Source organism: Lepidochelys kempii, chromosome 4 (genome assembly GCF_965140285.1).
Source record: "Lepidochelys kempii isolate rLepKem1 chromosome 4, rLepKem1.hap1, whole genome shotgun sequence".
Taxonomy (NCBI): Eukaryota; Metazoa; Chordata; order Testudines; family Cheloniidae; genus Lepidochelys; species Lepidochelys kempii.
Window position 1 is genome coordinate 54,094,040 of NC_136383.1, and position 24,990 is coordinate 54,119,029.

A 24,990-nucleotide genomic window follows, 5' to 3' on the forward strand; every position below is an offset into this window, starting at 1 on the left:
CTGGAGCACTGGTGGCTGGCAGCTCTACAGCTGTGCCTCCTGGCTGGAGCCAGCCACTCTACTGTGCAGCACAGAGCACCGGGCCAGGCCACAGCTCTGCAGCTGCGCTGCTCCAGGAGTTTGCAGCCCTGCTGCTCAGAGCACTGTGCCAGCTGTGCAATGAGCTGAGGCTGCGGGGGAGGGGGAACAGTGGGGGAGGGGCCGGGAGCTAGCCTCCTGGGCCAGGAGCTCAGGGGCCGGGCAGGAGGGTCCCACGGGCTGTTGTAGTTTGCCAACCTCTGCTGTAACAAATCATGCCTAAAAGCCCACTATTTCCCTGTGTACTTTAAAGGTATTTATCTGTGCTAATAACTATAAACAACAAATTTAGCCACTAACAAAAAATTGTACTGCTACTATAACAGGTCAAGTATGCCAATGAAGGAAACTCAACAGTTCTGATCAGTAACTTTATATAGAGACTGGATAAACCAAAGCCCATCTTCACTTCACCATCCGGTGTCCATGCATTGAAGTACACATTATGGTAAGCAAGAACCATCACACCACATTCTTTAACCCCTGCAGCACTTTACTGCCTCTCCATTAAGTTTCTTTGTTGAATTTGTTCATTTTTGCCAGTTTAACATGGACATTTAACCTTCAGGTAGGTTAGGCTTGAAATATAAGTTGTGTATAAATAAATAATAAAAACATTATTTACAAAAACGTATTACAGTGAAAACAGTTATTGTTTTGGTTTTGAACATTCCCCTGAAATGCCTGCAAACTTTACAGCATTGTAGGAGAGCCAGAAGGTGAAACTGACCAGTCTGTTTTCATTGCCCAAGTTATACCAAATCCAAAAGGCAAACAAATTGAAATTTTAAAATCTAAAACTTTTTGTACTTTCATTTTTAATAAGATGTTATTAGTACCACAGGTACGGAAATGAGATTTTTTTTTAATTATGTGATTTTTAACCAGATAGGTTTTTTTCTATATATTTTTGCTCACTAAGCCAGTCTCTTCATTGTCAGTGAACACTGCCCTTACCTTCATGTGTGATTTGAGATTGTCCTTGCGTGCACAACGAAATGGACAGAGTGGGCACTGATGACTTTTTAAACCTGTATGAATCACCATGTGTCGTTTCCAGTAACTCTTCCTCTTTATAACCAACCCACAGATTGGACACTGAAAAGGTTTTCCTCCTTCTTCTTCTGGGGCTTGGTGGAGGGAGAAAAGAAAAAGAAAAGGTCCTTTACAGCCACTGGTAGAATACTTTCCCCTCATACACATATCAAAATATCATTTTACAACTTTAGATTTTCATCTGCAAAGACAGACATAGTACTGGTTAAACACCAACGCCCAACAAAGGTTTCAATTCCTCCCCTTCCATATTCAAACCTCCCTAATCTAGTTATGCTCCCTCTTGAAAGCTGTAATTTAAGATTCATTTATCAAGTTAAAAGTCTCAAAAACTCATTAGATAGCCAATAGGCGATGCTACTCTTCCTCACCTGGCCCTATACTTCTCACAAACATCATTCGGTAGCTAAATTTCCTATCCGCTGCCCACTTGATCAGGGAAAAAATGCTTAACTCTTGATTTTAAAAGTGGTGAATTCCAGTATTTGATGGATAATGAAAAAATAAGATATTAAATACAGAATAATTCACACTTCTTAACCATAAACCATGCTGGTGTCATAAACCGGACACGCTCAAGGCCAATACTGAGTGTTTTCAGAATCCCTGCTGTTGAACTTGTTTACTTATGGCTCAAGCAGATGCTGCTGCTGCTTCAGTCATCAGGTGATTTTAGGGTCATGGGATTTTTTTATTCTTCTATCCTGTTTCTCTGGGTGTCAGTGCATTAAACCTACTGCCTTTTTCTAGACATTTGGATGCTATTTTGCACAGTATCATCCATTGTAGGAGGGAATGGCAACCAAGGCCCAGGAAATTTACCTACTAAGTATGGAATAATCACCAGGCTAAGGAGAAGGAGATTCTTTGACTTGACACAATTAAATATTCTGACATCTCACTACAAATGCCTCTGCCCATTACAAGGAAGTCTGTAGTGTTGTCATTGAACTAGAAGACAATTTTTGTGATTGCTAAAAGGCAGTTTGATTATTTCCGAAAATCCAGAAGTCAGTAGTGTCTATCCTGCTATTTGGAATTATTTCCAGACTATTTCAGTTCATTATTAAACGTATTCATCAGCTATTTTCTACCTGCAAGAATTCATGAAATTTAACATTTCCTGTGATTGGAAACCAACTAATAAAGCCTCCAGAATGATTTTGTAATGTGTTTCAGGATAATTCCTACTAGCTGGTAGGAGACAAAAATATAATTCGTCTGATTACATAGTCCTTCTGACCTAATCAACAAGCCTGAGAAAAAGAGTACATTTTCAATATGTGTTTTGCAGCTTCAGAAAACTTCATGAGTAGAATTTCTATCACACTCAATATATTATTAAATTGCTCCATCACTGCATCTCTGAAAAATCAGCAGAAACCAACACTATAATTGCTAGTGTTTCACTTTTTTCATGTCTTTCCTTATTTCTTTATAAAATGTAAGAGAAACTACAGAAATATATATTAGTAGCATTTTTTATTCATCAAGTAATTTCTTTCTATCATGTCTCCTTTTGAGTAACTGGTTATCATCAGAAGGGAATCAGAAATAAATGTAGCAAGTTCTGTCACCTATTTTCTAACCCATTAATAATAAGTCTATAAACAAGGTGGCTTACCAGCAATTTTGCACATTACTTTAGGCCAAACCCAGAACTGGAGTGAGCGAGTACAACTCCGCTGATAACAATGAGAATTCCTAATATACAGGAATTGTGTAATCCACCACAAAAATGCAGCCATTTCTGGGCTGGAACACAAGAGTTGCTTATAACACTACACAGTGCTTTAGCATAGGAAGCAAAGAATACTGAGCCTGTGTTGCCTCTCAGTTATACTGACGTAAAATCAGGAACAACTCCAATTAATTCTATGGAGCTACATGACTGTAAAACTGATGTGAGAGGAGAATCAGACTCACTGAATCCAATTGAAAATCAGGAAGAATGTTGTAGGTGTTCCAGGCAAAGTGTTATTGTTCAAATGGGAATGTGATCCAGGCATAGGGACTAACACTCATTCTTGCAAAAGTGGCATGGGATCTTAAACAGGGAGTCAGGACCAATGTTCCCTCTAATTTTTCCCATCCATGTGCGGAATGAATTTTGTTACGTGCACCAATATGGAGTTGAGGTGTAGCAGGGGCCGAGAGTTTTGGAGTGTGGGAGGGGGCTCAGGGCTAGGGCAGAAGGTTGGAGTCCAGGGGGTGAGGGCTCCGACATTGGGGTGCGGGCTCTGGGGTGGGGCTGGGATGAGGGGTTTGGGGTGCAGGCTTCCCCAGGGGTGCAGCAGGGAGAGAGGACTCCCCCCAGCCCTCTCTCCCCACAGCAGTCCCAGGACTGTGGCAGTGGGGAGGAAGAGGCGCCTCGCCCCGCCGCAGCAGCCCTGCAGCTGGGAGGGAGAGGTGTCTGGGCCCGCCGCGGCCCCACATGCCCCAAAATACCCCGCCACCACCCTCCACCTCACCCCACACCTCCACATACCCCCTATTTCCCACCTCACCCCACTACCATCTTCCAGGCGCACCTGTGGCCACACCCCTGAGTGCAGTGTGCACTGCACGGCTCTGCTAATTATGTGCACGTCCCTTGGTGGCCTCCTGCATGGCCGCGCATGCATGCACTTTAGAGGGAACGTAGGTCAGGACTTCATTTTACATTTCATCCAAAAGACAGCAATACCAACTCTAAAATGTTTCATAACACCACTGCTACAGTGATTGAGTGGGTGCCACTTCAGTCTCTTCGTGCACCACCTTGAGATTTACTGGGCATCTCCCATCCAAGTAATGATCAGGCCTAACTAGGGTTAGCATGTTAGATCTGACAAGACCACAATCTGATGTGCTATTGCTCCTTATATACTAAAAAAAGTTTATGAACTCAGAGCTTACTTCATGCAGTAGGCCTGTTAAGCATATTTCCCCCTTTACTGCCTCCTTATTTTTTCCAATATCTAGTAGTTGATCTCAGTGACCATTGGCTATACGGATAGCTTCATTGCTGATGAAAGAAGCTGACTCATAATAACTGGAAGCAGACTTTCTTCAGCTATAAAATATATGGGAAAATCTGCCAATCAGTGCCTTCAGGGAAAATATGTTTATTTTACTGGCAACACAAGCATGTCCTCAAGAGAAGACCCACACAAACAGACAAAACTTTAGAAAATGAAATATTATATTATGCTTTCAGTGCCATAAAAACGTGGCTGCAAAAAGAATTACTGCCATAAAACCATGGCTGCAAAAAAGAATCAAAGGAATGTGTGACATTTATTTTCATAGCAAATATACATGATCAAGTGCCCAACTCAATATTTTAGAGGAGTACTGTAATGTCTACTGCTCAAAAGTCACACAACAGTGACCTCTTTCTGCAAGCTGTATGTCTCTACAGCAGAAAGAATGATTACAGAAAACAAAATTCCTTCAAAATCCAAATACCCTATCTCATTGCTTTTCTTGGTCCCTTATTTTCATTTGGTCAATTCCTTTCCAGTCAAAAACTAATGAGCATGTCAGAAAGGGAGCTAGAATTCAACAAAAATCTTTGTTATTAATCTATCATGATAAAGTTTGTTTGGATGCCAGCTGAGGTTGGTGAAGGCCCAGTACATATAAACTGATCATATTTTTTATATATAAAGCAAAGGGAAATGATTGTTTCATGGTTACCAAGGCCCTGAGGTAACATGCTCCCATTACTGCCTTTCAGCATTCCTGTGTCTTAAGCAGAGTAGATGCTAGAGATTTCACTGCATCACAGCCAGTTTATGAATTGCCAGCACTGCATATATACTTAGACGCACTCCTCTTTTCCAAGGTGTACAGATAAAAATTCACAATTCGTTAGCCAAACATATAGAAGTTGGATTTTACTACAGTAAAAAAGTTTCTCTTCTGCATTACTCTTCCTTATCAAGTAACTAATCATGTGAATGCCTTTTGCACATGCAGTAAATAAGCAGATAATATTAACATTTTTGGAATGGTGTAGTATAGTAAATATAACTGAATCCTTGCTATTCCCTCTCTTTAAGGGCTTGTCTATGTGAGAAAGTTATACCGGTATAACATTAAAGGTGTGAATTTAAATGAATACATTTACACTAGTATAACTCCCCATGTGGACAGTCTTATTCCTGTATAAGAGGTTTTTTCCAATTTAATGTAAACCCCTTCCAAAGCAACGTAAGCTTACCTGAAAAAAAAAACAGTTTATGCAGGAATAAAAGTGCCCACAAAGCTATATCAGTTTAACTATACTGCTAAAACTGCGCCATGTAGACAATCCTTAACAAACTAACACCCAAACCTTTTATCTTGTGAAGGCTTTTGACCAGCTTCCTCATTCTAATTATCAAAATTTCATTGTTAGCAAAATAACACCTAAATTCCATGGAGATGTCTGTGGAAATATGAACATTTGATGCATGCAATTTTTTTAAAAAGAAATGTCAGTATGTATAAAAGAAAATATTTCTTATTTTGATATAATTACTCACATTCTTTCCTGATTTCTTTTGTTAGTAGTACTGTTTGCAATAGGCCTATATCTTAGAATGCTGACAGAACTAAGGGAGGAAGAGGGAGGGGGTGGGCCAAGAAGTATAAAGCGGGTTTTGTTGAGCAGAATTAGGAAAAAGCAGTTCATTTTCTTCTATTTTTCATGATAAAGAATTGTGAAAGAATGAACATGAGAGATTTGTTCGTGCTTCTGCAGAAAATTTTAATGAAAAGTGGCAACACAATAATATACTCTGGTAAATTAGGACAGGGTAGTAAGCGATTATACAAAAGTCCATTTGTGACACAGACAGCAGGAGGGAAAATTCTCCCTTGTCCAATATTTCAAAAGCACTGGTTTTGTACATGTTCACTGATACCATAAGCTCCCTAACAGGGATTCTTTGATCTTCCCCCATTAAATATTTCTTGTGTGGACCTATTCTGAACTTGGTGAGGAAAAAATACATTTGTATGGAATAAAAAAAAAATGTATTGAACTGTACACTCATTACTTTTCAAATATGGAAACATTTGTGAAGGTTTGATCTTCAAATGGTAGTTTAAAAGCTATCCTATTGTTTATTTTGTTCTTATTTTCATAATAGGTGGAAACAATACAAACCAGACCAGAAAATAAGAGTTAAATAAATCTAGAGCAAAACAAACATGCCTTACTTGACGGTTAAGATAAGTGTCCATACCTGTATTAGTGGGCTTAGAAATTCTTCCTTTAGGGACTGGAAGTAGCAATAATTCCAAAGACTGTGGTGGAGTTACTTTCTCTTGCTTCATCTCTGAAAGCTGCAGGGGATCCGCTGCAAGCAGTGACTTTTTCTTCTCAGCCAACAGGCTGCCCGCAGCCCTTGCAGCCACCTCCTTGAGTAGGGCAGCTGAAGAGGTCATTGAGGCTAGGGAAAGGAAAGAACTAGCTGGAGGTGGGTGGTCCTGCCCAGGAGTCATGCTTCTTTCACTAACTTTCTTTGATAAAGCCGCTAAGGTTGAGCTGGCAGACTGAGAACTAAAAGGTGAAGAAAAGGATTCAAATCTTATAGTATCTTCAGTCCTTGAAAGCGATTGGTCCTGAAGAACTGCGTTGGCTGCGGCTTTCAATTTCAGGATAGCTGAATCTGGGGACAAACCACAGGTAGTGGCTGAGTTTGGCAACCATTTACCTTGATTCCATATAAACCGATTACTTGCATTGTATTGATCATTTTGTTCCTGTTTCTCAGCAAGCTTTCTAGCAAGAACACTTAGCTGCTGGGCATGATGAGAAGGTGGAGAAAAGGAGAGATTTGAACAAACATTTACAGGGGACTCGACCTTGCCATTGACTGTAACAGCAGTGTCCAGCTTGAGAGAACCGGCCTCCAGAAGCCTTCTCAGGTTACTGCTCAGTGGCTTATTTGGGCCAGGAGGTTCATCTTCACACAAAGACGACACATCAGGAGAAAGGTGTTCTTTGCTCTGTAATGTGTCTCTTAAAGCCTCATTGTCAATAGCTACCAGCTCCAGCGTGTTGCTGCTAGGAGTTGCACTTCCCAGAGAAGTATCCGGGGAAGTGGACTGTGCCTGGATTCTATCCTCAAGAGATAACTTAAAGTTTTCCTGGACTTCTCCATATGATGCTTCTGATGGGGTCTCTGAAGAGTTTCCAAACCAGTGTTCTTCTTCACTAAGTTCACCTTCCACTTCCTCCTGTCTAGTACCATCTGTGGGATACCAAGAACCACAAGTTTATTTCCAAAATATTAATGTGTCCTTAATGCTAAGTGTGTGAAGCTCTCTTAATACCTCCAGTTCTCGTCTCACCCCAACAAGATTCTAATGAATGCTAGGGACAATTGCATCAGGGTGAGCCCTAAAGCTGGAGCATTTTGAACAGTTACTAAACATTTGTCTCAAGTGCTTTCATTTGGCATCTGGACTAGTCAGAAGAGGTGGCTTTCAGGAAAAAAAGAATGAAAGAGTGGAATAATAAAAGGAAATAGTGGAATAAAAATGAAAGCTTGATGGACTTGTTATCAGTAAGTCCCTAAAAACTTGCTAAGTCAGTGTAACTGTATAATTGTAGTAAGGTATTTGCATGACCAGAGCATGGGCATCATTTATAGATGGCTATTATTTAAACCAACATGGTCTGCTAATTTCTCACATTATAATTTCAGTGGTGTAAAAGCAGTGATGTATTTGACCCACTAAATACTATATACGATACCTAAAACTCTGTAAGCTTAGTGCAGAGATGTCTTCAAAAGGCAGACCAGGTGTTGAATCACTTATATTAATAGTAGTTGCCTACAGTTATTTTAATCTTAGTCCAATCTGCACTGCACCCTATTTTTGAAAAAATGAAAATTTATTGCTGTAATACATGATGTTTCTTTTCTGAATAGCTGGGAGTAATAACACTTGAACTGCAAGCTAATGTATTGATCTTGCCAGCTATTTAGCGAGGAAACGTAACATACAACAAATTTTCTTGCAGTGGAGACATGCTTTAACAAAAAATCTTAAGGAAGCGCTAAAAGTTAAAACAAAGAACATACTAAATGGAATTTTGTTTTATCAAATGAAAACGGTTTCTTTCATACAGTTAGCCACATTTTTTCTTGACAGGTGATTCCAACGTATCTAGCCTCTCTCTGGAGAGCTGACTGGCAGTGTTTAAAGTGTGGTGACCCTGGATTGCTCTTCTTCACAATGGTTATTCAGAGAGATATAGATGTGACTAAAGATTTTTGTCCATCTAGCTGGCCAATCAGAATGTTGCAAAGAACAATAGCAATGTTAAAATTAAATTTATCTTATCTCCTCTTGCCACGTACCTTTCTCACATATCTTGCTTTTAGACTGAATGTCCCACAGTATGAAAGAGTCATAGGACTCATACTACAGCAAGTCAACAAAAGGATTTAAAAAAATATGGACACTACTATTACGATTTTATGGTACATACTGTATATTCCCTGATTCCTTATTCATTTCCAACAAGTTAAAAAAACTTTAGATAGCAGCTGATGAACAAGTAATAATTAATACCTAGCACTTATATTGCACATTTCATCCACACATGCAGCCTCAGCTAACAGATATTTAAATAAAACCTGCCATAGAAAATATATGAAGCGAGAGTTCCTCCTCCTGTTCCACTCTACTTTAACTACTGCAATGTGGCTGCCTCCAGATCCCAAACTTGCCTCCAACAGTAGAGAGAAAGTTCTTCCCCAGTATCTCTATCCCCAACACCAGCTTGGATTTTTTACCCATCAGCTCCTTAGTCCCCTGAAACAGGATCTCTTCTAACTGCTGGCACTGTTCTAGTTCTCCACTTCTCAGTACCACCCTGCAGCATCAAGTCCTCTTTACTTTAAGGCTAATGTTGAGAGCTGGCATCGAATCCTATCATGAACACAGTCCAACTTCCATTTAAACATTAGTGTTTTGGTTTTAAAGAAGCTGTATGAAGCCTGATGGTTTTGTATCACATGGGAGCAGGTGCATGTTGGGGAGGAGTTTAGTTCATATGGATTCATGCCCCCCTGTGCTTGAGCAAAGCTGAAAACTCAAAGAAACACACCTGAACCCACCAACTTTCCTATGGTTTCAAATTAAATCATAATCCCCTCCCCAGAATCCAGGATGTTCATTTGACAGTTGGAGCTGGTCTGCTTGAACTGTGTGTCATCCACAGGGAGCCTATCAACAAACTCTGGCTATATTTTGAGTTTGTGTTGGACAATTTGAACAGCACTATTTGAAAAGAGACAAGATTTTCTCATAATTATATCTGACTCACTGCTTATGAGGAGTCCTGGAAAACTTGGAAGGAAAATATATTTCCTTACTGAATTTTTCCATCATATACAGGCTATACATTGTTACTGCAGGGATACTTATGAGCATAAGGGTTGGTATTGAATTTTTTTTAATTAGAAAATTAAGTTCTAGTCTTGGGGAGTATAAATCGCCTGGACTTTGCAAATGGATAAGTTAATGAGAATTTGGCCGAAAATGTAATGTAACTTCAGTGGGAGCAGAATTTGGCTGGAGCATCTCACTAACTTCTATGTAAATTATCCAACAATTGTTCAAGTTTCTCTTGTCAAGGATTATGGGGCTGATCCTGTAAAGACTCTTCTTTGCTTACTCCCATGGGAGCTCTGTACACATAGAGCATTTGTAGGATTGGTCCTTGAATTGTTTGTCAATATTTGACCATCAGTGGAAGTTGTAAGTACTCAGCATGTCTCAGGATTACATCTAGACAAATTGCAGTATTGGCCAAAAGAAATCTGATGAGGTTCAAAAAGGACAAATGCAGCGTCCTGCACTTAGGACGGAAGAATCCCATGCACCGCTACAGGCTGGGGACCGACTGGCTAAGCAGCAGTTCTGCAGAAAAGGACCTGGGGATTACAGTGGACAAGAAGCTGGATGAGAGTCAACAGTGTGCCCTCATTGCCAAGAAGGCCAACGGCATATTGGGCTGTATTAGTAGGAGCATTGCAAACAGATCAAGGTAAGTGATTATTCCTATTCGACTATTCGACACTGGTGAGGCCACACCTAGAGTACTGAGTCCTGTTTTGGTCCCCCCACTACAGAAGGGATGTGGAAAAACTGGAAAGAGTCCAGCGGAGGGCAAAGAAAATGATTAGGGGGCTGGGGCACATGACTTACGAGGAGACGCTGAGGGAACTGGGGTTATTTAGTTTGCAGAAGAGAAGAGTGAGGGGGGATTTGATAGCAGCCTTCAACTACCTGAAGAGGGGTTCGAAACAGGATGGAGCTAGGCTGTTCTCAGTGGTGGCAGATGACAGAACAAGAACCAATGGTCTCAAGTTGCAGTGTGGGAGGTCTAAGTTGGATATTAGGAAAAACTAATTCACTAGAAGGGTGGTGAAGCACTGGAATGAGTTACCTAGGGAGGTGGTGGAATCTCCATCCTTAGAGGTTTTTAAGGCACGGCTTGACAAAGCCTTGGCTGGGATAATTTAGTTGGTGTTGGTCCTGCTTTGAGCAGGGGATTGGACTAGATGACCTCCTGAGTTCTCTTCCAACCCTAATATTCTATGATTAGAGGACAGAAATGAGTCAAAGTACATCCTAAACTTGCTAACAGTGTTAAAAATCCAACCAAATACTTCGACAGCTGTTGCCACTGATTTAGCTCAGTATGAGGCATGTTTCGGAAGAACCCCAAATATGTGCAACAGTAAAAGTGCCAAACCCTCTTTACTAACTTATTTACCTTGTAAAAAATATAGTGACACTCTGCTTTGAGAGGAAATCAGATTCAAAGGCAAATCCTAATGACCAGAAATAATGACTAGGTAAATTCATAGAGAGAGTTCAAAAAAGAACTAGATAAGTTCATGGAGGATAGGTGTATCAATGGCTATTAGCTAGGATGGGAAGGGGTGGTGTCCCTAGCCTCTGTTTGCCAGAAGCTGGGAATGGGCGACAGGGGATGGATCACTTGATGATTACCTGTTCTGTTCATTCCCTCTGGGGCACCTGGCATTGGCCACTGTCGGAAGACAGGGTACTGGGCTAGATGGACCTTTGGTCTGACCCATTATGTCCGTTCTTATGTTCTTACGAAATTATATTTTATGATTCTACCCTATGGGTATTTTCCCTTTTTATTTAAAAGTATCAGTATATTAGAATTTGCTGATTTGCTGTGGATATTACACAAGCTTCAATTTTATTATTATTTTTTTTTAAAAAAGGACATTTCTGAAAACTAAAAAAACGCCAGTCAATTATGCCTTGGACTTATCCAGCCTAAATCAACTGCTGGAATTGTTTCTCTGGCACCAACACAATACATGCTTGCCACACAGGAGAGTGAAAGGCAAGGGAGATGAATAAACTAGAGGTAGGGTAATATAGATGTCAGAGAGTCCAGGGATGAGGAGGATGCAGTACAACACAGGCCAAACAGAAAGCCTGAACAAGCTTTAGCTGTGTGGATAGAAATAAATGATCAGACCACAAAAATGTTACAGAGGCAGAATGGGAAAACCTAGACACAGTTAGGAAAAAGGAGGCATTGAATGACTTCCAGATTATCAGCTTGAAGTTGATCTGGGAGGAAAACTAAGGAGAGTGGGAAAGGAAAAGAAGTGGAATCAGGAGAATATGGTGTCATGGAAGGGCAAGATTTTGAGAAGTCAGGTATTGTCAATCAGTGTCAAATGCAGCCAGGGGGTCAAGGAGGATGAAGGAGCAGAGGACTTGAAATTTAGCCAGTAAAAAGTCGCTGGAGACCTTGGACAGAACAGTGTCAGTGGAGTGGAGAGGACAGAAACCAGATTGGAGGGGATCCAGCATGAAATTAGTGTAGAGGAACTCAAAGCAGTGCTTGTGAACAGCACATTCAGTGGGTACTATATCAACCAACAATGGAATTGTAACTCAGAATTTAATACAAACCTGAAAATTAGTATTGCCAACTTTCAAATCGCACAGAACTCTGAGCACCCTTGCCCCACCCCTGCCTCGAGGCCCTGTCCTGCCCCTTCTCTGAGGCCCCATCCCTGCTCACTCCATCGCCCCTCCCTCTGTCACTCGCTCTCACCCACCCTCACTTGCTCACTCATTTTCACTGGGCTGGGGCAAAGGGTTGGGGTGCGGGCTCCGGCTGGGGCCAGAAATGCAGAGGTCCTGGCCAATGGGAGCTGCAGAACCGGCGCTCAGGGTGGGGGCATCACGCGGAGCCTCCCTGGCCGCCCTTGCAGGGAAATGTCACCCTTCCTGGTAGCTGTGCGGAGCCAGGTAGGGAGCCTGCCAGCCTTGCCAACTGGACTTTTAACGGCCCAGTCAGCAGTGCTGACTGGAGCCACCAGGGTCCCTTTTCAACTGCGTGTTACAGTCAAAACCGGACACCTGGCAACCCTACTGGAAATATATGGAAGAAAATAATGGGAAAATAATGGCTCTGTCAGCTTTCCTAATACAGTACATATCTGTACCATGTAAATAACTTACCTTCAAATACATTATTTTTAACTCTGAAACCCTTCCCTCCCCCAAAGATCACATGCTAATTCTGCATCACTTTTGTCTGTGTGCCTCTGGCTGCCAACTCCACATGAATCTTTGTTAGTTTCACACCAAGATGTGATAGAAAGTCAGCAACCCTACGTCTAAAGAATAGTAGCTGTGCAACCATATGATAAAAAATACCTGGGAAGTTAATTTTACAGAATCCCATAAAAGTTGTCCAACCCAGCCCAAAAACCTGCCGACTAACTTTTTATTATTTGAAATGCTGAAAAAGGCTGCCTTTTAACCAGTTAGAATAATAAAAGCTATTAGGCAGTTTTGGGGGTTGAGGAACTTTTATGGTTTTCTGCACTGACTGGACTGTACCAATCTTGCAGGGACTGCTATGCAGTGGGGGATACGTTCCCACTGAAGTTCCAGAAACTCCCCTCCACAGAACGGCATTTACAGCAGTCTCGGAATAGACTATACATTCAGAGTAGTAGAATGCCGATTTTCCCACAGGGATGCTGAAGAAAAATCATGATTTTAATAAAGGCCTGCCATAGCTTCTGTACTACATTCACGGCACCAACTAAAACTGAAAAGACACAGTTGCATAAACAGCACATGGATGCTGGAGTGCACACCATCCCCCATAGTTCCCTCATGATGCTGGTGACCTATAATAGATAAGAAGCACAGGAAGTCTGTCTCTTCTCTCAGTGGAACTTTTGGTTCACTGATGATTCATCTAAGGACCATTCAACTCTTGGCCTCATCACAAAATGGTTTATCAATGTGGCTGGTGCCCGAACCAATGGGGTCAACACCAAGCGTCTCCATTGTAGACTGACCTAGAGAGTAGCATAGCTATAACAGGAAAAAGCCAGAAAACAACTGCTCCTACATTCTGTCTTTCTCCCTCATATTTAGAATATGTGCAAATATAAACACAATTAGCTAGAGAGAAAAGCCCTGGGAGTGATTCTATATTTCATCGCCATGTCTTCTAAAATAACGATTTTCCCAAAGGAAAAAGAAAAATCACAATTTTAAGGCAAGACAGCAGCTCTATTACCATTCTTTGTTCAAATTGTCATTATAAAGCTCAAAAGAAATCACTAGGTTGAATAATCTATGAGAGAACTTTTTTAACCATAACACTCTGAGATTAGTCAGATGCCATAAGAATATTTTCAAAGGAGACCACCTTGTAGGCCGTAGCATGTCATACAAGAGCAGGCTACAAAAAGTGCTATCAATACCTGCTTGGACCACTATCCACCTGATAGAGTGGACAATGATAGCAGATGTTTATAAAATGAGAAAAAGCCCTTATCTCCTTTTGAGAGAGTCAAAAGGAAATAAACCTTCCTTTGATGTCAACCAACTACACAGGTTTCAGAGTAACAGCCGTGTTAGTCTGTATTCGCAAAAAGAAAAGGAGTACTTGTGGCACCTTAGAGACTAACCAATTTATTAGAGCATAAGCTTTCGTGAGCTACAGCTCACTTCCTCAGATGCAAGATGCAAGATGATCTGAGGAAGTGAGCTGTAGCTCATGAAAGCTTATGCTCTAATAAATTGGTTAGTCTCTAAGGTGCCACAAGTACTCCTTTTCTTTTAACCAACTACACAGAGGAGTAGTTCAAAGACCTAAAATGCAACAAAATATTCCACTCCTCCCACAACATATCTCATAGTATCTAATGCTTTTAGGTTTAATGGGGAATGAGTAAACTACAGTAGCCAACTTTGCTGAAAGATAACTAATTCCCTATGAAGTAACATCCCATAACAGATATTTGGACACAACTTTCATAACCTTACCACCAAATGGCGACCTCACTGACTTACCTTTAAAGGAACGAGCTGCCCTGTCTGTACATTAATAGATCAAGAGAGTTCACCTTGTTTATATGAAGAAAGAGATAAACTGTGACTGAGATCCAAATACCTTTGCTGGCATAAACCACTTAGACCTTTTTCAAACCTGAGACTAAAGACCGGGAAGCCCTTTACCAAAGGCCTGGGTTTTCTCTGAGTCCCCTTAAATCAGCAAAGCTGTCAATTAGAGATTTTGATGAAGCCCTATGAAGCTGACTAAATGGGAGGGAGCTCAATTACTACTTCTATACCTCCCACTGAACCTGCAGTCAGCAGAGTGATTTCATAGTCCATTTGGTCCATGAAGTTGTCTAGAAGGTGATTGTACTTGAGGACATGGATTCTCTCCTTATGGTGTCTCCATACTCAAGTGGCAATGCACCACATTCCTCACTGTACACTTAAAATGGTGGGTACATTTACACACCAGGGCTCACAGGTGGACCACTGAAAACTTCGCCTTCCTTTGGCTACCAGGAAAAGAGAACTTTTAAATTCGATAAGATTCTCCTGAGTTACACAACAGATAGTTTACTTTTTTGGGAAGCGTTTTGCTTTGACATCTTCTGAATGTCTTTCTACAATGACAAGTTGTTCCAATCAGGAAGTGTCAGATCCCAGGGTTGGCAGAGATACTGGCTTTCCTGAAATGCAAATAAGGTCAGCTGTCATCTCAACAGTTCTGCCATCTCTAGCACACAAGGAAGCCTTGTCATCTGTTTCCATTTGGGGAAGGAAGAGAAACTGGAGTCTTGCTGCTAACAGAAGTTGTCTGGGAAAGACCAATTTAAGCTTTCCCATACAGCATATCAATACGGGTATTAACCCATACACCAGTCTAGATAGCTGTTTGGAAAAGCTGGCTCTGTATCCAGAAGGATCCCTAGATATATGACCTTGACATCTGCAGCCTATACAAGATCCTCGCAGTGTCTGTTCTGAGTCAAATTGTTTTAAGTGATGGCCAAGTGAATGATCCTTCCTGCTTGCTCCTGAGGGACCTGCAATGGTTTTGGGACATTCTTGAACAAGAATTTGGCCCTGTGGATACTGAAAGAACTTTGCTTCTCATTAATGAAGTTCACATTGAAAAGTTTCACATTAGTCACAGAACCACAGTCCAGATTGGTGCATTTTGAGCAGAAACACAGGAGGGCTGAATCCTGGCTATCTGCAGATACCTGAGTCTGCCGATCGGCAGACTCAGTTACCTGGCAGCCCACTTTCAAATGGATCAGAACCTTGCACAATGGCCAGATTCTAAGGAATGGCCTCAGAGACCCTAGTCTAAAGACAAGTCACAACCACAAATTTGTTCAGACAAGAGCCCATGGTGCTATCAGTGTTTTGTCCTCCCTAGACACAGCAAATGAGGAAAATAGGGTCAAGTGAAGGTATCACCATAGTGTCGACCAGCAAAGCAGCATAATGGTTTCACCCATCAACATGCAGTTTTGTCTAAGGCTTGTGGAATGTGAAATCTAGTTAGGGGAATACCTCTATTTGAGGCAATGGGGAGAATCACACCACATGCTTAGGGTATGTGAGGGTAAAGGGGTGGAACAATGATCTTTGTTCTTTGGGATTTCTTTTATCCCCTGAAGGGCAATGCATTGGAGGGAGGGGGCTCAGAGATTTAAAGGAGGAATGATCATGAGACCAGATAAGACTTAAATATAGCAATCTGAGTCAGAGGGCTCAGAAAATAGATCATCCACATTTTTGGAGAGGAATGAATGGTTACAGGTAGGCCCCTGCCTTGAACAGCTCAAGTAATACCAGCAACATTTCCCTCCTGATTATAAAAAAAAAATCTGTAAGCCATTTTTGTAAATGGTGCTGTGGAGTTGTCATGCTCACTCCCCAAGCCTAACACGTGTTTTGGAGGATGTATCTGCCAACAAGATAGATCATGGCATCTATCTTAAGGTTACTATATTCTTCCCTCCTGTCAAGCACCAAAAGGAGAGGGAGAGTTCCCATGCAGCTTAGTTTTTATGGAGTGGCCATTCACGAGAAAAGGAGCATCTGAGAAGAGACTGGAGAGGGGTGCTTAGTGTACGTGCTATTTATGCAAAATGTGTCTTTTAAGTTCTTACTGTTAAAAAAAAAAAAGGCAAGAACATCTTACCTTCTAATCCTGATTTAACTGGATAGCCACATCAGATAAAAACTGTTGGTCCAATCTGTTTTGCACAATATCTATATTCCTACTATTGATTTCACCAAATTCTTACTCCCCAGAGCCTCCTGCCTATTCTCTCAGGGCCTTCAATTGTGTCTGACTCATCTAAATTAGAGCCTGTACGGGGCCTGCCACTGCCATAAATGGATGCACCAATAGCTGTTTTGACTGCTTCCTGAAACAAAGTGCAACTTCCTTCACCTGAAATGTATTGCAATCCCCGCCACACCTTCAGGTCCTACAGCCAAAAGTAGGCATAAGCATACTTCTACATACTGGGCAATTTAGAGCAGCCAAGACTACGTGATTTGTTTAGGCTATAGATTATTAAAACTTCAATGCACCTCGATGCATGCAACTTATTTGAGTGCAGCCAGTCATTTAAACCTGCCAGGGTCGTCAAGACAACTAGCTCAGACATAGGTGAGAGGTTTATTGCAGGAGTGGGTGGATGAGATTCTGCATTGTGCAGGAGGTCAGACTAGATGATTGTAATGGTCCCTTCTGACCTTAATATCTTTGAGTCTATGAGTCTAGATTTCAGTCACCCTTCCAGCTGAAAAAGAGGTGGACAAGAGGAAGTTTGAGCATCAGTTCAGCACAAAGGACTGACTAAAAGTAAGAAAAGTATATAAGCATGCCTTGTTGCACACACACAATTTGCAATGAAGCTAAGAGTTCTCTGATCATAACTGCAACTTATTATCAAGGTCTACCAAAGGCACTTCAATGATCACAATAATTCTGACAGTCATCTGAAAGCCTGAAATTGGTTTAAAGACTATTGGAAAAGGCAGTAAAGTACTGGAGTTATTAACTGAGCAGAGCAGGATCATTTTAAATTTTCCTCACAGGACACACCCAGCCATGCTGGAACAATTTGTATAGTGGAGGTGAAGAAAGCCATTGAAACTGTAAACCCTGTACATGATGGAAATCACTTCAAACCACAGGGTGCTTCTGCACCCCCAGCACCCCTAGTTCCAGCACCTATGGACACACCATTAGCCAAAAGGCCAATCTAGGAACCAAAGTTGCACAGGCTGATTACCTGCTCCTTTACCCATTCATTTGAAGGGGCTGCTGTTATGTGTTATACCCACTATATAGGATCTGTCCCCTTAAGCAATCAGAAGTAAATTTACCATAGCTGCCACAATGCTATCAGAAAAAATTGTCTGCTAAGGTTGATAAATTGGTCAATTATATGCCTCCTTGACTTTTATTCTTCTTGTGTAAATGTTTTCATCCTTACATTACCAATACCTGTTACAAGATGATGTGTGCATTGCCAACACAACTGTTTAAATTACCAGATCCTTAATTGAGCTAAATGGAATTACAGTTGGCTTATTAAAAAAGGATTCTAAAAACAAAGCTGTAGAAAATAAAAATAAAAGAAAATAAAGATTACTCACAAGTACTCTCTGAAAATGTTGTCTATGCATATTTAAATTTTTGTGATCAGCACCTTTCCTGCCCCTAGCACCAGTGGGCTACAAGAATCTTCCAGAAAAGCAGTGCCTATTGGTTCTGCATCAGTGCCCCATTGTGCAGCCAATGATATATAAAAGAGCCATGCAGTCCCCTGCCATCTCAGTTCCTTGTACTACATCCCAAAGTCCTACGTGAGCATAGAACTCTGAGGCAACACTCTCAAAGAACTATAGTCACTGGTTTCTTTTCTAGGGGGAACGCTGCATATTCCGACTTGTGGGAGTCTAAAGAACAGTACAATTCCAATGGTGTAATGTAGTGACACCTGAAGATCAGGACTCCATTGTGCTAGATGTTGCACAAATGAGACAAAGATATGGTCCCAGCCTACAAGTGGAAGACAGATCTAGGCTTCAGGATGAATTGTCAAATTAGTGGCTGGGCAGATGCAGAAGATGACCTGAAAGCTGAAAAAGAACTTCATCTCTGAAATGAATTTCCCTCTACCCTATCTCCTCAGTTGCTGGTGAATCTAGAACTCCTGGAAAGTGTCCGTACTGACTCTGGAATCTGAAAGAAGATGCAATAATGCTCTTCTGCTTCTAAATATAATGAATCAGTCCCAGAGATATGGCAATATACCTGGTTTCTTTTATCTTTCAAAAAAATCATCTGTTTTAGAACGGAGAAGACCCTCTCCTTTTAAGGGGAGAACTTCTACCTTGGCCTCGCTCCAGCTGAAAGACTAGATGATTTAAGCCAGAGAGATCTTTGAAGAGTGACACCTGAGCAAACACACTTGAGGAGGTTTCAAAAACATTGTAAAATGTTCATCAAACAAGTCTAGAAACCATTTGACCCTGTTAGATCAATGCCCTTCACTACTTACCCCTGCCTCTCAAAGAGATGGTCATGAAGAGAAACATCCAGATCCATAAGTACTGGTATCTAGCCGTGATGGGCTGATAATGAACAACTTGAATTCCCAGAGTAAGTGAGGAGTATATCTTCGTACTAAGAAGTCATTCTTTTGAGCCTCTTTCTCAGATGACATAGTACTTTACAGCCCTTCAAGATGGATGGGTGAGTGAAGAAAGCTAAAGAAGGACCTGATATAAGTGATCGCTCTTCTTGATGAGCACAGATGCCAGAGTCAACCAGATATTCCAAGCAGGGTTTTACATGCCTTCATTAATGGGAAGAGTAATTGTCACCTTTTCCTTAGTCTCCAAGACATTAAAGAAACAATGTGTCTTCTCCTGAACCACAGTAGAGTCGAGTTCCAAATAATCTCTCATTTGAGCTATCAATTCCTGAAACAGGTTGTAGTCATCAGGAAATGACACTGATGACGAAATGATATTATCAAGAGGAGAAATGGATGATGCTGCAGCTTCCTTATCTGTAGGGAAAGACTGGTCAATATCACATGCCAGGTCCTCTCCATCTGGTCTAGAAAAGATGATATGAACATTGGCCAGAGATGGAAACAGAACAAGATTTATAATCAGTTGCAGGAATGAAGCAAGTGGTTATTATACGCTAACTCTTTTAGGAGAGGCAGAAGAGGAAAACTGGAAAGCAGATTTCTCCTTACCCCCACTGTATTCAGAGAGGTTCTTGTCAGTATCAATATCAACCAAAGATTAAGCTGGGGGCAAAGAAAAGAAGCCTGCAACGCATTAGCCTAATGGACAAGGGTAGCCTCTCAACAGAAGTTCCTAGTTGATCCAAAGGAAAAACAAGAACCCCTGAAATCTAAAGCCCCCTTGTCCTGTGAGCTGTCCAGATGAACCTTAAAGTTCATCTTAGTTGGCATTGTGCCTGACCCAGAAAGCTCCCAAAACAGAGGTATCACTTTATATTCTGTTTAGGCTCACGGACTTCTCTAACCTAGGTCAGCTGGCACGACTGTCTATCTGCGGATAGCTGGAATGCTGAGTGCTCCAACCACACCCTCCTCTCTATCCTTTCCATCCCTGACACCCCCCCAACACTGGGCTGTAGAAGGATAGAAAAATAAAAGACAGTTACGGTGGCTCTCGACCCTCTGGGAACTCCCCAATACCATCCCCAGCTAGGAACGCACAAACAGCTTCCACTGCTGTTACATCATCTTAGCAATGCAAAAGGAGCAGAGTGAGCCTGTGAATCTGGCCCCTAGATGACAATGCTGTTAGTTTTAAGTTGTAATTTAAAAATAAAGTTAATTTGAATTCAGTGGAATTATATTATTCAAATATTTAAAGTTTAAAAAGTAGCTATAGAGCGTATGTTGTAATTAATAGTTTCCTTTTTATAAAAAAACACCAGTTTTCTACAGTAATGGTTCAAAACACTAAATCTTACTAGTGCTACTGTAGTATTTGGAGTTATTGCTAGAAACTAGCTTTGTAATGGTAATTCAAGTGATCAGTCTAATAAAACAACCAAGGAAATCAATTAAAAAACCTTGTTACCATAGTATTTAGGCTGAGATAAACAAAACAAGCTCAAGCTGCTACAGTGGCCTTAATTATCCTTATTGTGCTCACGTCCTCTATCAAGGGGTCACAAAGTAAAAGGTGATCTCATATACCATATGCACTGCAATACTCAAGCATAACAGGTGACATCAAGACAGCATGGCAGCTCTAACAGAGATGTTTGTTTTTAATTGGTTTGTGTTTCATTTTGCTAATTTAATTTCTACTGCTATATCTCTCGTAAATAATATGAAGCTGATTTACTATTTAAAATATTTACTTTTGTTCTCTCTCCTGCTCACTCATGGTACTTTAAGTCTGGTAGCATTCCCATGGGTTCAGAGACAATGGTTTCAGGTTGTGCTGTTCCTGCCTCTTGATGGTGAAATTAATCCTATATGCTATAAATGTCACAGAAATCTAGCTCACTGTAATTTGACTTTGCTGTTTCCTAAAGTCAGATTAGAACATGGTAAATTATGTTCTTTGTGTTTTTAATTTTTCCCACACAGTGAAGGCATTCTGGTACGTATCTATGGGAAATTTCAAGAAGAGTTTTTTTTGTCGTGCTGTGTTTTCTACCAAAGACAGCTGCTTTCTGTGCCCCTGAGAGGATTGCTGGGGTTAACAAGCAGAGCCAAACAAGAGAGGATTAGGAAGCTACCCATAGTTATAGGCTAAAACAGTGAAGCAGTCCTCTCCATGTGAAATAGGCATTGCTCACTCTTCGACATGCTGTTTAAGACACTGCCCCAGCTTTCGACCCTTGACAGAGTTCAGAGGTCGTATAATCAACATTCTAGGACTGAATAAAAGACGTTCTTTTCTCAAACCTTGTTTTATTTTAAAGAGAATCTAGATTTCATCCCAACTTGCTGATACAGGAAAATAAAGTCTTGTAATTACCCACAGAACAGGTACTGCATAAACAGCAGCAATGCATTTCTTCATCCTGCCCTAACAACGCATCTAAACTCTGACCTGGAGGGAACCACATCAAGGAGCGAGGGAAGTTTCCTCTTCATGCCCAGTCTTTGGCTTCTCTGCTGATACAGTCAACAAGTGCACCAAGTGTGATCTTTTAAAAAATATATATGCACACTTCTCCTTTAGGAACGCTACTGAGTTTATCAACTCATTTCATACAGGCCGCTAAACTGCCTTCAAATACGATGATTTCAAGAGTCTGATTCACACTTTTTGCAAAGGCCCTTTTACACCAGTTTAAAGGGACATTAAAAGTGGACAGAAGATGCCCCCTCAGAATAGCCCCTGTGCAGAGGGTTTCCCTTCTCAGTGTAGAAGTGGCAAAAGGGTTCTACGTCAGTTCCCAGAAAAAGGGATGAATCAGAGTATGCTTAGAATGCACTGGTTCTGGGCCCATGGGAAGCAGAGTATAAAATTAGAACAGCCCTAAGGTTGCTCTGTCTTACACTGGTGACTGGTAAGGGACCCAGAATATGAGAAATGCCAGGGTAGAAGAAGTTACATTACAAGTAGAACGTGTAGTACAGTAGAACCTCAGAGTTAAGAACTGATCAGTCAACCACATACCTAATTTGGAATAGGAGGTGCACAATCAGGCAGCAGCAGAGACCCCCCCAAAAAAGAAAAAGCAAATACAGTACAGTACTGTGTTAAATGTAAGTTACTAAAAAAAATAAAGGGAAATTTTAAAAAAAGGATTTGACAAGGTAAGGAAACTGTTTCTGTGCTTGTTTCATTTAAATTAAGATGGTTAAAAGCAGCATTTTTCTTCTGCATAATAAAGTTTCAAAGCTGTATTAAGTCACTGTTCAGTTGTAAACTTTTAAGAACAACCATAACATTTTGTTCAGCATTACAAACATTTCAGAGTTACAAACAACTTCCATTCCCAAAGTGTTTGTAACTCTGAAGTTCTACAGTAAGCGGTAAATGTTCTTGTAAGTTGGCAGGCTGATCCACCAGCAAGAAGAGTGAAATAGTGACCCAAACAACTGCACTGGTGCACTGCTCCAGTTCCTTTGATCTGGGCTTTTCTTTGTTAACGCAGAAACATAGATTCAGAACAGCTCAAAGCAACCCAGTCTCAAAGTCTTGTCTAGCCTTTGTCTCCAGGGCTTTGCCATCCTTATACCCCTTCCTCCAGGGCTAGGGCCCTACTCAGCTGAGGCTTCCCTTCACCCGGCTCCTGCTCCCTACAGGTGTCTCCATCCCAGGCCTCCTGACTGACAAGTGTGAAGATCCCTCTCCCAGCTCCTTCCTTGACCTTGAATTTGCTCCCCTGCTTCAGATATAGGGAATGGGAGCCTATGTGCAAGTTCCAGTGTTTTGTCTGGCTTTTGAATTACAGGCAGAACATTTCACATCTAGGCCACTATTTCAAAGGCAGACCTGGCAACTAGTGACTGATTCTTACTCTTTTTCTGCACTTGGGACAGGGACGGAGGGAGCAAAGGAAAAGAGAATTTGATTTCCTGACAGGTCTTGTAAACAGTTTGTCCTAACACCTAACTTCTCTTCTTGTGCTTTTGCCTGCTACATAAGTTAGTCTTCATCAGTTCTACCCACTCCCCCATTCCATTTGTGCTGCCAAAGTGCTGGAACAAAAGGAGAAAAGGCCCTGCTTCATGAAGTCTGCTTTTTCCTCTTCTTTGTTTCTCAGTCTGGAGTATTAAAATTCAACCTGTCCTGCAGAAAAGGAGTGGGTATTTTGTTTATTTTAACCAGGGAGTCTATTATTCAATCAAATCTTGTATTCTATTCTAAATATTGTACGCACAGCAGGAAATCCTCTGTAGGATAGGAATAACTTTAAGGGCCAGGACTGCACCTCTGAGTTGACTGAGATTGGAATTAAGCACCCAAAAAACTTTAGTGTCTTGACCCAAGAGGAAGTCAGACTGTTCATGCTGACACAGATACATCTGAAAAAGAAAAACTGCCTCTTGGGAGCATAACACTTACTGCATTTAACTATGCCCCTCAGTCAATCTGTGAAAAGAAAGCTCCTAAAGGACATATTCTTATCACAGATCTCTGGCTGTGTATCACTGAACATTTTGTAAAATCAGCTACACTGCAATGTATGTGTGTAGATCCAGTAGCTGATTTTACAAGATACTCAGCAACATGTACCCATGTATCTAAGATCAGAATCAAGCCTAAGTTTTATTATTTTAATTTCGAAACTATTTTCTAGTGGAAGAAATTCCCTCTAAAAGTAGGCTTTAGGGAATGATAATATTCACCTACCTGGGACTTTTTGCTTCAGCATCTAGACATGTACTTTACTTTCATGCCATAAAAATGTAATTTACAAACTTAGCATGAAAATACAAGACTTGCTTGTAGGAGAAAAAAATAAAAGAGAAAACCCTCAAACTGGAGTTCATCATGTACTGTTAGCTACTTTGAAGTCTAGGCTTTTGCAAACATTTTCTTATAAAATATATCAGTAGATCTTTCAGCCTCCTTACACCATGAAGTGTTTTTTACACTAATACCTAAATGGTATTCATTACAGTACTACACCTAGCAAACTAAACAACAGAAAATTCCCATTACAACAGAAACATCATTATTTACAAAATACACTCAAGTATGACTGTGCAGTAGCTTAACTAAAATATAACTGTGAAGGGATTCTAGGAGTAAGCCAAACTACCTCTTCATAGACATCTGAACTGATGTCTAGATCTTGATTTCTTTCAATAGGGGTAAAACAAAAATAGTCTCATATATGGTGCTTCATGACAAATCACATGGCTTATGAAACGTCATGCTAAAAAACCTTTTAACTTCCAAAAAGTTCTCTTTTGTAGGTCAAGCTCTCATTATCTTGTTCTGGGATCTGGTCTGATTAAATTATAGGAAATTACTAATACTTCATTCTGAACAGACCAGCTCCTCTTGGGCTGTTCGGTTTTATTTATTTCCTTAATTCCCTCCATCCCTACCTTCTTACATATGAAAAAGAAAGAAGAAAATCACTCTTCTGCAAAAGGTGAGGTTAAATTAATTTTCTCATATATTTAAAAGAATGCATTCTGTTCTGATGTCTCCATACCCCAACCCTCCACACCACTCCACCACAGTGGTTCCTTCTGTTGGGGCTGTAAAAAGTTGCATTTGTACTTTACGCTAATTTGCATCCCCACCCTGTCCCAAATTTCATTCAAAAGATCCTAAAATTGTACATGGCTCAGTGAGCTCCAAAGCTGGCTCTTGGGCAGTCTAATTTATGCTCTGGCAACATGATTTATTAATGTTTTGTACTATCGCACAACACTAAGACACGTACTACCATTGTCTGACTTTTGACAAGTGTCCCAGTGTAATGCTGAGAAATTATTTTTAAAAATACAATCATAAGAGGTTGATTCT

General features: G+C 40.8%; 1 protein-coding gene across 3 annotated transcripts in view; it reads right to left on the bottom strand.

Moving 5' to 3' along the window:
* ZNF827 (zinc finger protein 827) overlaps positions 1 to 24,990 on the bottom strand; it is a 133,783-nt gene that overhangs the window by 103,013 nt on the left and 5,780 nt on the right. For all 3 annotated transcript variants that reach the window (XR_012158582.2, XM_073341277.2, XM_073341279.2), the window contains exons 2-3: positions 6,351 to 7,361; positions 1,036 to 1,208 (exon numbers count right to left, since the gene is read on the bottom strand). Coding sequence is in view for 2 of the 3 variants with exons in the window: in XM_073341277.2 (XP_073197378.1) it covers positions 1,036 to 1,208; positions 6,351 to 7,361 (1,184 nt within the window). In the remaining variant the exon portion in view is untranslated. The remainder of the gene's footprint in view (positions 1 to 1,035; positions 1,209 to 6,350; positions 7,362 to 24,990) is intronic.